Genomic DNA, 14,631 nt, shown 5'->3' on the forward strand with positions numbered 1-14,631 from the left:
AGCTGACAGTGTTTGCAGTTTCATACTGTTCTTCCCAAATATTTCACAGTTTGCAGCCACAAAATTATTTGCGCGAACACATTATTTACAAAAACGACTTGGCTACACAATTCGCATCTTATATAATCAACAGGCGAACTAATTTAAATGTCATCACATCTTGCATTAAGCAGGTTACCTCGGGGGTTCAACTGTACTGCCTCTCCAAGAAATGGAGTTGTCTGGCAAAAAAAAAAAAAAAACCTGTAGGCTAGGCTACTCCCCAGCTTTAGATTGCAACCCATACGGCCCAATAGTTTAATTAATTTAAATTATTACAATATGCTTTGGCATGGTGTTATACTTTAAATAGGCAGTTGTCATAGGACCAATTGGCTACATGATTTGTTTTGTATAACTGGAAAGTCTCTTCATCCTGGAAGAAAAGACAACTTCACTTACTTGATATAGGCCTGTGTATCCACTACCACAACAATTGGGCTGTCAATACATGGCCATATAATCAATGTGGCTACAAACGTTTAAATTGTATGCACAGTCCACCCACACAGAACGACTGTATCTGTCGCTACTGCCCCGAGAGCTAGATATGAATAATATCAACAATTTGATACAACATATTAATATGTAGGCTACAGCCTACATTGATATCTCTTTCCCGAATTGTTTGTCTACCTCCTTTGCATCACAGCCCTGGAATCCCAGAGTACCCCTCTTCTGATGATAAAGCTGAGAGATCATGCTGACTCACTTCACACTGCTGTCTTGGTGTCCCTTTCTCAATCTATTATATGTGGATAGTGAGCTTTTTTAAGACATTGTAATTAATCCACAATACCAATGTCCAATTGCAAAACATGGTGTACTGAATGCCTTGTAATGTGTCTGTCCAAATTTCATGAACTGTATATCTTATGTAGAAGGTATGTTATTTGAAGGACCAGTTTCTCTAATGATGATTCCAGTATTTTATACAATGTGTAGCAGGAATGGGGATGGAGCTAGGATGATGAAAGGATGTGAGGAGAAACAATTGTAGCCTATTCTCAGACTGCATAAATACCAATTTAGTGACTGTAGCTATTATGGAACGCAGTTTCTATGGCAACTGATTTGCTGGATTCCTACAGAAGCGTTCCCACGGTGACACGCACACTCCACTGCAAGAAAACCTCCGTAAGAGTGAGAGTGACGATGCTCGACTCTCTGGCATTCTTGATTTCACAGTTGACAAGGATGTAGCCTGTTCATGGAATTTACATTATATACATATATATATGTGTGTGTGTGTGTGTGTGTGTGTGTGTGTGTTTGCTGGTCTAAAAGTACATTTTTGCGTGAAAAAAGCTCTTGCTACATGCTTTTAACAAGAAAACTCAGGTGGGCCAAACACAATCAACAATGGACCAAGAAAGATTGGAAAAAGGCAGATATACACCCTTCCTTTTAGGCCAGCAGGTCATAGTTGCCATATTTTGTAGTGAGGGCTACAGGTTTCTTTTTAGTTGCATTGAGTTCTTCCTGTAATTGAGGTACATTTTTACGCCAGTTTCTTTTGCTAGACATCACAAGATTTTTGTCTTCTGCGTCTGATGTTATCCTTCTTCCTCCTGGTCTTCTCCAGTTGACATGACTGCCCATCAGCTGGACCCTTCTGTGTGTACTGAACACAGCACCTGGAAACCTAAGCTTCTTTGCAATTTCTTGCTGGGAATAACCTTGCCACAATAAGTTTAATTAGCTGCATTGGTGAAACTCCCCTCCCCCCCTTCCCAGTACATACTTCTGGGTAGGGGAGGAGTGGTATTGGGGGAGTGGAAGAAAGTAGGTGAGTAGTGAAAAGTAAAATGATGCACCCAATGCGTTCACTGTGATTGATGCCATCTTGTTTTCAAACAGTACTGCGGTCGTAAGTTAAGAGAAAAAGCGTATAGCTCAGGGAAGCCAAAATGTAATGTCACAGAGTCTCAGGAGAACACCTCCATATTATTATTATTATTATTACTATTATTATTATTATTATTATCATCATTATTACTGCTGTTTTTATCCTCCATTGCAAGGCTAACAGGTCAGAAACTAAAGTATCTAAAATATCATTCATCACACACCAAAATTGTATGGCCCAATGGAAAACATGCACAAAAATGTATTTTATTTTATTTTTTAAAGTCAGAGAGTGACCTATTCCTTCAAGCCAGTGCTGCCCAACCCTGTTCTTGGAGATCTACCATCCTGTACATTTTCACTCCAACCCTAACACAGCACTACATCTCATTCAGCAGCTACATTTGAGTGCCATTTATCAAACTTGCATTTTCTGTACATAATAATGCTTCGACAATCTAGTGGTTTTGGATTTTCTGTCATATTTCAGCTTGTGTGATTGTAAACACATCGCTGGCAGGCAAGATTTGCAGGACATATCGGGACAAATAATAAAAAAATTTTGGCTGAAATAAAGGATGCTCTGGTTAATATGATCCCGCGGACAATGCCAGGTGAAATCACCGCAGTGTCAGTATAAACTGACCAGAACATGGGCTTAAAAAACGAAGAAAAAACATGTAATGGGCCCTCACAGCATGCGACACGTGAAAAATGGTGTTTGTCGATACACTTCCACGGTGTCATTTTGCAGGTGAAGGGCACAAAAGATGAGCTTTTAGTTTGAAACAAAATGTTGAGTCTTTTCCACTATACAGTTACATATATTACACCTTTCCGATGGAGAAGTACCCAGCAAGCAGAAACATTTATATTCCATTTAACAGGAAGCTAGTGATCACAAACTGAAACAGATGATATGTTAATTATTGTTCTTATTTTTGTCAAAATTTTCGGTGAAAAAATGGACTAAAAATGACCCGTCTTTGAACTGAGGCTCAATATTACAGGTCCTGTATTTTATATTTTACCAAAAATGCCACATCATAGACATATTATTCACTGATAAGACACAACAATCAATTGTCCCCATCATTGATTAAGCCCAGAGAGATGTGTGAATGAATGTGCTAATCAATACCTTTACCAATGATACCACCACATCAAAATCAAAATTAGTTCCAGGCTTAGCTCCTCACAAATACTTATGAGAACAGTGATGAAGTATGCCTTTCATTGTCTGGTCCTTGGCAGAGACAGGAAAATATAGGAAGGGAGCGCTCTATCTATTAGGTTACCTTTGGCATCAAAATACGAGAGCAGTAAAATGTCTTACCATGGGTAAGAGCTCAGTATATAAAGTGATTAGTATCTTCACAATATATTTTTCTTTCGTTGTATTTTTTTCCACAAAGATTGCACGTATGTCAGAACAAAATGGGAAAACAACGTCGTATGACCAGCGTTTTTCCGAGGGTTCCAGTTTATTTAAATATGAAAATATATGAATTTATTGAAATACGCAGGTTTATAACCGAATATAATGCCTATTTCTAATATTGTTTGACGCAAGTCTTCATATGTCTGCACTTCCTCGACACCACACAAGGAGATAAAAAGACCATCAGTATCTGAAATTCTGTTTGATGCTATGCATGCTATTATCGTCTCGTATTAACACTAATAGCGCCAAGATTATACAATACTCTCGAATAGACACATTACAATATATATTTTAGCAAACTTCTAATTGATTTTAACTGAGTAGGAACCATCGGTAGGAACTTACCTACGCAGTTAATGTTTCCGGGGGAACATACTACACCAGAGGAATGAAAATAGAAAATGTAGTTAAAATTTCTTTGGTCGATGACAGCTGATTATTGGCCAGAACTGCAGTGTGGTGCATATCTTCCTTCAACATACTAATCGTCCAAAGTAGCTAATTAAAAGTACAGCAACATAAGTATGGCAGCTAGTAAATAGTTGGTATCGTAGCTAGCTAACTCAACTAGGACGATGCTGAACAACCACTAAATGAGACGTAGCGATGTTACCTAAAATAAACAAAAACAGTAATAGTAGAACATGTTATGAAATATTGGTTGCATAATTCTGAAAATACGTCGCAACTAACTTTAAACGTCCACCGCATTGTTTAGTTAAGAACAAAAGTTCCAGTGCGTGGAATACGAGTTGGCGCGAATTAGGTGGTTAGCAAGCCAGCCAACTGTATACTGACTTTTTGGATAATAAACTGGATAACTTCGCTTCCAGAGAACTTCATACCCTGGCGAAGAGTGAAAACACCAACTGAGGTAAGAAAAGCGAGCTATCAGTTTGTGCTTGTTAGCTAATTATATTTTACAGTCGTTTTATTTGTGATGATGGTCGGGGTACTGTACATGCTTAAACGCAAGTCTCATGAAAAGTTCGTTTGGTAAGTTAGGTAGCTAAAAAAATAAAAGATGAATTGTTGACCTAAGTAGAATTTTGTAATTTCTTCAATGCCACAATTATAATTAAAGATGCGAATAGTCTGTATCTAACTTTTTTGAGCTGATTGTGCTTTGATTCTAGCTCGTTAAGATAACTTTTATTTAGGTAAAGGCAGTTGTGTAGGCACCACGATTTTGCTATGAACATTCATTCATTCCACTATATGCACAATCATGGTAGTTGTTTCCAAGAAGCATCTTTGAAAGGTAAAAGAATTAACAGATTCCTAGAGGGCTAGCATATCCGTATTATTTAATCACAGCTGATATCACAGCTGATGTCACAGCTCTTAACGAGCATGTGGACAATGCTCTACAGGCTATGCCATGAGACACCCCAACCCTCAGTTTCTTTTGATTGAAAAAAGGAACTGCATATATTGAGGCCATAACAGTGTGTGACATATCGCACATACAAAAATGTACTCATGCGATACTTTTGACTGTTGGCAAGCATAGTGAAAATAATTTGTGAACAAAGCATAAAATGTCATATTGTAAGCCGCTCACTCTCCTCAGGTGTCCCGATTGATTTGTGTGGCCACCTGCATTCACCATGGCGGGAAGGGGTCGCGGCCGAGGCCGGGGTCAGCTAAGCTTCAACATGGAGGCTGTAGGAATTGGAAAAGGGGAGAACCTTCCCCCCTCGACTCTTCAACCCACCCCACTTTTTCCCGTGAGTGGTCCTACAAGACCTCATGAGCATCACAGCTTGAGTCTCTTAAGTTCAAAGTTCACATCTGTACTGTGGATTGGGTCTTCCTGTGGTTGTGTGTCTGTCCGTCGGTGTTTGGGTCATTGGTTTTGTGTCAGTGAAAAGTTGAGGATCTTTGGGCTTTTCCGGGGCAGTGTGAAAGCACATCTGTCCATTCCATTGTTTCCACAGCCCATGGACCACAAGCCCATTCCCCTTCAGACGAGCGAGGAGGCCGAGTACATGCTGGCGCTGAAGCAGGAGCTGAGGGGTGCCATGAAGAGCCTGCCCTTCTACATCAGGCCGGCCGCGCCCAAAAAAGGTTGACGAGTCCGACAGGCCGCTGTCAGGATCCACTGTGTTCCAATAATGGGAAGGGGATGAATGAGACTGGCGAGATTAGGATTTCGCTAGTGGAAGTGGGTGGATGCAAAGTTTTTCCTCAGTGAATAAACTGAGACTGTTTTGATTTCTAGATGTTGAGCGCTACTCCGACAAGTACCAGAGTTCAGAGCCAACCGACAACACCATTGAATGGGATCCTGGTGAGTGTCTCAGGGACACGCCCCCACCCTGGGCGTGTCCCTGAGCAAGACACCTAACCCCTAAATGCTCTGGTGAACGAGAGGCATCAATTGTAAAGCGCTTTGGATAAAAGCACTATATAAATGCAGACCATTTACCATTTACCATAAAGGATGCATTTTTTTTCTGAAAAAAATAAAAAACAACTAAATTTGTTTGGAAAAATGCAGATATACATGTATGTCAATAAGGGCAGCAAAATCAAGTTTCCAACTGTGGATCATCATATGGTGGATCAGCATATTCTCTACTGGATCATCCAATGAACTCTAGTGTCGCTGCAGAAATGGCAGTTGGTGGGAGGAAAGATTATTGAGTAAAGGCTGCCAGCTTTCTTCTCTGCAGTTTGGCTAGGCATTCGCTTGACATTTGGGATTGCAACCTGTGTAGACTCACAACACCTGAATCTTTGTTTTAGACTGGAAAAGACTACCCAGAGAGCTGCGGATCAGAGTTAGGAAGCCGCTGAAAGAGAGTGAGTAGCTGGGCTTGTATTGCATGAAGCATGTAATGGGTGCTGAACGGGTCAATGGTTTGCTGTGCGAGTCATAAATGCAACATCAGTATATCTCTATCTGGAAGGATTTCTCCCAGACTTTCTGTTTTTTACCCAAATTCTTCAATATAAATTTATGTTGGCTTCTTTCATGTAAAAAGGCAAAGAACAACTAGAGGATGATGTCCCTACCTAATCATTTTACATGTGGTTCTGAGACAGTGTTGGAGATGCAAGTGGTTACACAGACTTCTTTTTAATAGCCTTTTTATTATGCTGAAAAGAAAGATGAGAACTATAATTACATGCCATTAATAGGTTGTTTCATTTTGGGAATATTAATGTTTTATAACTGAGCTGGAAATCATTAGTAAAGTACTTCATTATAGTAAGTGGAGTATTTTAAATAGCATTTGAATTGATGTTGAATTTTGTCTTCTGTGTTTCATCGCTATATCTCCAGGTTATTCCTACATCTGATAGGCTTCCAAGCACATTGCAAAGTTTACCTTTTCTACCAGATGGATTCAATTTCAGCATGTTGAAAGGGGAAGTGTGGATTGCAATAGTGTTTTCTTTATCCTTTCTGCACTGTGACCTCCTTCTCTGTCAATCCAGAGGCTCCAACAGTTCCTAGGCCCAGCAAGCAGACTCATGTGGACAAAGAGGAGATTATCCGCAAACTGGAGGTAGGATCAGCTATCAGCAGTAAGACTGGCACAGGCAACATTTTTTGAAATCTCTTATCCAGGCAGCCTTATCCCGATCAATACAGGCTGCCAATTACTCATCACATTCATAGAATGCCTTATTTAGAATTTATACTAGCTACAGTATGGAGCGTCAGTCAGTATATGCAGCTGGCTGCAGCAGTGCCTGGAACATTACACCCTGTCATACATACATCATGTGGCTCAATAAAACAGTCTCATCTCAGTTTAGATTGAACTGTATTTGGAAAAGAGTGCATGTGCATTGCATGCATTTTGTATTGTGAAAAGACAAGGATTTTATGTAATAGAATTTCCATAAAATTTACATTCTGTTTTCTCTTATGTTCCAGACACTTGAAAAGAAAGAAGAAGTGAGCTCTGATGAAGAAGGGGAGAAGAGGAAGAAGCAGGATGAGGAAGAGCAGGAGGGCGAAGAAGAGTATGATGAAGAAGAGTTTGAAGAGGTGAGGGAGCTGGACAATGTGGCAAACCTCAGTTCACTCAGCATGTACTGCTCCACTGTGCTACTGTACCACTTCACTGACCGGGCTGCTGTTTCTCCCCATAGGAGACAGACTACATCATGTCATACTTTGACAATGGGGAGGAATTTGGTGGAGACAGCGATGACAACATGGACGAAGCCATTTATTGAGGAACAACGTGGCTGAACCACCAAGAGAACTAAATAATGTACAACAGCCTTTCATCTGAAGGTGTGGGCCAGACTAAGAGAGGCCAATGCTTCAGTCCATCACAGAGATCTGCGGATACTAGAGAAACCAGAAGCCAGAGTATTTTCATCATTCAGTCTTGGATCGTTTGGACCGTGATTGTATAGTACTAAAAACTCTGTTGGTCCTCATTTTCTCACGGCAGTGGCCCAAATGTAGAGTTCTTTTAGTGATCACCCAGCACTTTTTGATGTAGTGTAGACCAGAATAACTTCTCATTTTAAGTCTGAAACAGTTTCTTCATTTTTCAAAGTGTCTTTACAATTTTACTCTTTTATAGCAAACATTTTAAGGAGCATTTTTAGAGGCTACTTCAATTTTAATGATGATGAAGGTTTTATTTAAAATATTCATGGCCTTAAAATTGGACCATGCAGTATTACAGTTTTTTAGTTGTTGTTGTTCAGTTGTTACATCTGTTGATTTCAGCTTTTCTATGTAGTTTTAACTATTTTTAAAATTATATTTTTAAAGACTACTGTAAATGTAAAAAAAAAAAAAAAAGTAAATGTTTCCCATGTTTCTCTGCTGAGGGGAAAAAAGATCACTGAAATCCAATTGGATATTTTGTTTTATTTCATGGTTTGATGGTTGAGATTAGTTTTTCACAAATGTCCAGTAGGTGGAGTGTTTTAACTTATCTTTCACTACCATGATTTTCATATTAAATTTCCATGTGAGGTGTGAACGCTCAGTATATGGGCAAGTAAATATTTTCAATGTAATTTCATGTGACACTGTGGAGTAGAGGATTGAGGCGCATGTTGGCTGGGATTTGACCGTTCAGACATGACCCAAACACTCCACTTTGTGAATGTTTGGCTGATATTCTTTCTGCATTAACAGGAGAAAGAGGTTGGTTGTCCCTGCCTGCTTTTAGCCACCAGAGGGACTCCACTATTTTTTCAAATAATTGTCCAATTCAGGCATGGCAGGCACTGGAGTTTTAGTCCGGGGGAATGCATGCAAATCTGAAATATTCCAACAGGTGCAGGATAAAAAATAGTTAGTATAGAAGAGAGATTATACCCGCACACTGTTTTATCTGCTCCCAAAGTGATTTAATGGTAGAACGTTTCGACCTCAAAGGTCTTCGTCAGTTACATAAACCCTATAGGCACTGGAGTTTTCCCCCTGTATTATGTCACAGTGATGTGCATAAAGCTGTAGCATACTGAATGTTCCAGTACACAGTGTTAATATGGACTATATTAGGGCCATATGGAGAATGGTTGATCGGAACCATTCTCCATATGCTCCAGTGCTTCTTATAAAAGGCTGTATTGTTATGTCTACATTTGTGTGTATGGGCTGATGAAAAATATATTTTTTAAAACATTTAACTTACATAAACACATACAGTGCAGTCTATAATTATTTTGACAATGGCCAAATGCTTGTTGTTTTGGCTGTGTACTTCAGTACATTGGATTTGAATGAATTAAGGAATATGAGCTTAGAGTGTCAGCTTTAATTAGAGGGTATTTACATCAATATCCTGTGATGTGTGTAGGAATTACAGCTTTTGTATACCTAATTCATCTATTTTAGAGGACTAAAAGTAATTGTACAAATTATCATAATGTAACCATGGCCTCCTTACTGCTCGTCTGAACCAGAGACTAAAAAATATGGACAAAGCTACTGTGACGTCACCCATTGACTCTCCGTGGGTCTCTAAAACACGTTTTGAAGCTCAATGGCGGGCGCGGCCATTTTCTCGATTTGGAGCCAAAACCATAGAGTTAAGCGGTCTTGTGATTTTTACAATTTGATTGACAGTCCGGTGCGGAAAAGCCCATCAACCTGAACGAGGCTAGCTGACTGTCTGCCGTTATGTTTTAAAATATATTATCAGATGTTTACGGAGTTTAATTTCCATCCGTGACTGTACTGTGTCATGTAATCACGTTATATGTATGACATTAAAAATACAACTAGGCTATCCATCTCCAGGGCCCAGAGCCAGTGTTGCTGATTACACTCTGCCACGCCCATCTCCAGGACCCAGGTGTTGCCAGTGTTGCTGATTACACTCTGCCACGCCCATCTCCAGGGCCCAGGTGTTGCCAGTGTTGCTGATTACACTCTGCCACGCCCATCTCCAGGGCCCAGGTGTTGCCAGTGTTGCTGATTACACTCTGCCACGCCCATCTCCAGGGCCCAGGTGTTGCCAGTGTTGCTGATTACACTCTGCCATGCCCATCTCCAGAGCCGGCCAAGACAGCAAACACAGCAGCCACACAAACCACGTAACAGGCAGACAGGGTGGATAGGGTCGTCACACCCCTCCCCCCATAAGACGGGGGTCCCCACACGATCTCCGTCGCCACAACAAAAAATTAAAAATTAATAACCTGAGAGAAAAAAAAGCCGACACAAACTGAATATTACAACTTACACCCCCCCCCCCCCCAATACAAACCTGCCAATCCACAAGCCATCCCCACAGCAACCGCTCAACTAGCTAATCCAAAACGAGCCCACGATAGTGCATCCGCAACCACGCTGTCACAGCCTTTAATATGTCGGATGTCTAGATCATGAGACTGCAGGAACAGTGACCACCTAATCAGCCTATGGGTGTGCCATCGGGTGTGCATTTGCATTATTTCCACAAACAAGCTCGATCTGATTTGACTTGTTAATGTGATTTGTCATGTTCACCTGCCCTCTGCTTGAAATCCAGTCATTTGTGCTGGACATTTCAGGAAAGAAAGGAGGACAATCACCTGAATTATAACAATATTCATCAAACATTTTGGGAGATATTCGGCAGAGAAGACAACCACCAGCATCAAATATGGAGCCATTCTCTCAAACATTTTGGAAGATCGTCAAACATTTCAAGGTTTCTTTATTAATGCCCAAGGATCATTTTTATTCAGCGCTCAAGAGTTTAAAATATAAACAGAAAAGCATCTTTTTGGCTGTTTTTGCACAGATTGGCATTGCGCACACAAGTGTGGCAGTGGCCAAAAGCCGTTGCTGCTGCTGCTCCTGCTCCATTGCCGATTTAGTTTACACAGTACCGTCTACCTATTTTTCTTCTCTATCTGAGTTTTCGACAGGAAGTGGAGGGCTAACATAATCTACAAGTCTTTGGACTGCGGGTGAAAGCTGGAACACCCAGAGGAAGCCCACAGGAGGAGAACATGCAGATTTCACACAGAAAGGCTCTGGCTGGGATTTAAACCTGGGACATTTGTGATGAAGGGTTACTGTGCTACCTGCTACCCCACCACGTCCGATGTACCATCTGGTATTGTATGTACAATACATCCAGAAACTTGCATGAGTACGTCAATGCATGCGCTCATAGTTGAAAGTTCAAGACGATGAACGTAAGCGTTCATCAACAAGTAGCGCCCCCCGTGGATGGGGGAGAACACCTCTCCACGCGTTAACTGAGGTCGCGAGGGAGAGATCAATCATGGACAATAGAAATGATCGCAGGTGAGTCTCGCTAATTTTAATGATAGTAAAAAAAAAGTTTTTAGAATCAGTGGCCTGTATTATTGTAAATATGTTGAGGAATGTAGTAGTGCAAAGACGTAGAAAAGAGGATAGAGTGGATCACTTTTACCGATCGCAAAAGCCTACAAGCTGTTCCTTTTGTGTCCAGCTTAGCATACTGGTGTAATGGGTGCATTGTTATTCTGGATTTAACAGGAAGCTAATGTAAATACTTAATGTGCCTAGGAGTTTGAGCCCGAAAAATAAAATGCTGTGTTATCCAACAAGATGCATTTCCATGCTACGGAGCCGTGTTAGCTAGCTTGAATGCCCGCCCGATTTATGGCCGCGTAGGTAGGAGTTCGTGCAGCGTGTGGGTATGGGAATGAAAATGTGTCATCAAAGACGTATATTTGCCATATAGCCACATATCATCTCCTGTTTGTTTCTATCCCTCTCACAAACTGGCTAGCGATCTCTTCATATGTCTCTCTCGTTAGCTGCCTAGCAAGCGATCTCACTAACTCCCTCACTAACTAGCTGGAAAGCAAGTTGAAACTGCCGTCCAAGCATCATTTTCTGGGGCTTATCAATGTACTATTTTTTTTAAATGTTGCAATTGTACCATAATGATAAGTTGTTATGAGCTGAACAATAATTAGCAAAATGCAATCATATTGGTTGGAGAAATAGGAATCCAAGCTCCGATTGGTTGTTGACGGGCGATGCCCGCGAAAAGTTAAACTATGGGCAACATTTTTCGGGCAACTTTGATTGCACACAGTGCGTTCACACAGCGAGAAACTGTGGCCGCAGGGTCAGTTGCCCAGTTGATTGTGTTGCTGGGCGTCGCTCAGTTACATAGAGAATGAATGGACTTCCGAAAACTCGGTTGACGAGTCGCTTGCTGTGTGAATGCACCATCAGGCTCCAGAAACTATGCCCCTGTGAAGCAGGTATTCAGATGCAGTGACATCTGTATCTTTACATGTAATGTGAACAAAAACAAAATTAATGCCACAACATATGACCTTGAGACAGACAACTGTGATTTCACTCAACTAATTATGTGCTGACTTTTCTCTTGTATAACAGATGCATCCTGCTGTGTGGACTTCTGATGATTCCGAGCATCGGTAATGTATGATTTTATCTTTAAGTAATATTCATAACCATATAAGAACATTTGCTCATTTAAGCCAGATGAAAAGTTAAGTTATCTCTGGTTGGGATGGTGTTATTCGGATTAAAAGCCTCACCCGTTTTCCTCCATACATAGCGCTGATCATTATGGCCAAACAGTTAAATTTTTGTTTAATCTGACCGGAGAACACTCCTCCAAATGGCTTGGTCTTCCTCCTATAGATCGCCGGCAAACTTAATTCTGGCTTTTTAAAATGATTTTATGAATTGTTTCACCATAATGATCAGCACTATTTGTATGGAAGAAAAAGGGTAAGGCTTTTAATCTGAAGAACACCATCCCAACTGTGAAGCATGGGGGTGGCAGCAACTCCTAAGCCATTTTCATCAAACATCTTTGGAGATACCTTCCAAAGGAGAGTCCTAGTGGTTGGTCAGGGTACCTGTTCAGCAGGGAGGGGATCTGGAGAAACTCCTCACTGTCAGGTGAAAAGAAGTGGCTGGTGACTCCACATGTATCGGAGGAAGCATGTGGTAGTCTACACCCTCCCCAGACCGACCAAGGATAGCTCATAAACCAGGACCATGATACATACAGGGAACTGGTATAACAACTAAATTGTAGAGAAAACAGCAAAAAAAAAAAAATCTGAAGCCATTTTTATAATACATGTTGAAAGATATATGCTTACACACAACAACAGAGACATGTAAAAAGTATAAATAGTCATAAAACATGGACACAGGACAACTCAAATGTTACAGGAACAGCAGAAGTAACAAGTTTCTAACGTGATGACATGCAATGCATATGTTGTCTTCCTGCCTAATTCTTAATGTTATACACATATTACTATTTTATGTCTAAAAAAGGAGAAAAGATAAGCAATTTTTACATAATTTTATAACTTGAATATGTAACATGACCTCATGATGCCAAAACATATATACAGTATTTTGATGGTTGTGTTTTTAAATTTATCGCACCAGTGTGAAATCAATGCTCAACAAGACCTATTCATATGAGGACTGTGTGAATCATTTTGATGGAAAAAGTCAGTTTTGAGAAGAGAGAACATGGTTTTGAATGCATGAATGCATTTTGCAAGAGATTTATGTAGTTTTGGCAAAAGGTTAGGCTAACTGTTGCTGTGCTTTGTGTGTAGAGTTTTGAGAAATTGAGCTATAGTTTCAGAAAACGTGTTTAAACAATTGAGAAAAACTGTAAATACTGTAGATAGATTAATAAATAGAGAAAATACTTTATTAATCTTATGGAAAAACTTCTCCAGTAGCATATATTACTATTTTATGTCTTAACTGATTATATTCTGTTTTCTGTTCATTTTTCCAGAGGCAGGGGCTTTACAGGACGAGCCAATGGACTATGAAGGTAAAATATTAAAATCAATCGAAGGGTGAATACATTTAAAAATAAATCAATCAAAGGGTCTGTAACTGATTGAACGTTTCTTCCCATGAATGTCTGTTTATTCATGTGAATGTTACAGTTTTTCTCAATTGTTTACACACTAAAACTGGAACTATGCACACGATGGTGAAAACACATGTGCACATGTGTCAATAACAAAGACTATTTCTGCAAAACTCCAAGCACAATTCCTTTGTTTTCACTCAAATGGCAATTCTAAATCACATTTTTGCACAACTATACACACAAAATCTCATCATTTAGCACAATTTTCGTAATCAAGTCTTGTTTGTTCAAATGGAAAACACTGGCCTTCAAATGCCAAACTTTAAGTACCAATTGGTCTCACTCACGCCACACCTGCTCAAACTCAATTGGCTAAACTTTTCAATTATCTGCCAGAGCATAAAAGAGACCTCAGGTGACCTCTATTGTGTTGGAAAACAATGGAGCAACACGCAGCACAGAGAGGTAGAGGTAGAGGTAGAGGTAGAGGTAGAGGTAGAGGTAGAGGTGGAGGTGGAGGTAGAGGTGGAGGTGGAGGTGGAGGTGGAGGTGGAGGTGGAGGTGGAGGTGGAGGTGGAGGTGGAGGTGTATGAGGTTGACGAGGTGGACGAAGAAGAGGGAGTCGAGCTAATATTTCAAATGAAATATGTGCAACTTTGGTTGATCACGTATTTGTTTTTTGTTTTGTTTTTTACAGTAGGCCTACTAACTACAATTTTTATTTTTGCAGTCTGCTGAACAAATATTTATTTTACAGTAACAAATAAAGATTTGCTTTGTTACCTTTTTGAATTTATTCATTGATTTCATATATGATAACAGATCATCACATCCATTGTCCAGTCTAAGCATGTTCTAGTTTTGAGAAGACACAAATGTTATCTATTTTGGCAAAACTCATAATTGCACTGAAAAGGAAAATGAAAAAAAACACTTCTAACAATTTTCAGTATGACTCATGATGGAAACTGGGTTGTGAGTGCAGCC

General features: G+C 40.1%; 1 protein-coding gene across 2 annotated transcripts; it reads left to right on the forward strand.

The window, feature by feature from the left end:
* The first annotated feature begins 3,692 nt into the window (after window positions 1-3,692).
* On the forward strand, window positions 3,693-8,962 carry polr3glb (RNA polymerase III subunit GL b). 2 transcript variants are annotated; one of them, XM_064352654.1, is made up of 8 exons: window positions 3,693-4,205; window positions 4,905-5,061; window positions 5,272-5,401; window positions 5,556-5,624; window positions 6,083-6,139; window positions 6,779-6,849; window positions 7,224-7,337; window positions 7,442-8,962. In XM_064352654.1, the coding sequence occupies exons 2-8, from the start codon at window positions 4,942-4,944 to the stop codon at window positions 7,526-7,528; spliced, it is 648 nt and encodes a 215-aa protein (XP_064208724.1). In that variant the 5' UTR covers window positions 3,693-4,205; window positions 4,905-4,941; the 3' UTR covers window positions 7,529-8,962. The 2 variants fall into 2 exon arrangements, with proteins under 2 accessions (XP_064208724.1, XP_064208734.1); XM_064352664.1 differs by lacking the exon at window positions 5,556-5,624.
* Window positions 8,963-14,631: the final 5,669 nt, after the last annotated feature.

This window comes from Anguilla rostrata, chromosome 1 (genome assembly GCF_018555375.3).
Source record: "Anguilla rostrata isolate EN2019 chromosome 1, ASM1855537v3, whole genome shotgun sequence".
NCBI classification, from domain to species: domain Eukaryota; kingdom Metazoa; phylum Chordata; class Actinopteri; order Anguilliformes; family Anguillidae; genus Anguilla; species Anguilla rostrata.

Coding starts and splice junctions, on each gene's coding strand:
- polr3glb (XM_064352654.1), top strand. CDS start 4,942: ATGGCGGGAAGGGGTCGCGGCCGAGGCCGGGGTCAGCTAAGCTTCAAC. Junction 5,062..5,271: donor AACCCACCCCACTTTTTCCC/GTGAGTGGTCCT, acceptor TTGTTTCCACAG/CCCATGGACCACAAGCCCAT. Junction 5,625..6,082: donor CACCATTGAATGGGATCCTG/GTGAGTGTCTCA, acceptor TCTTTGTTTTAG/ACTGGAAAAGACTACCCAGA.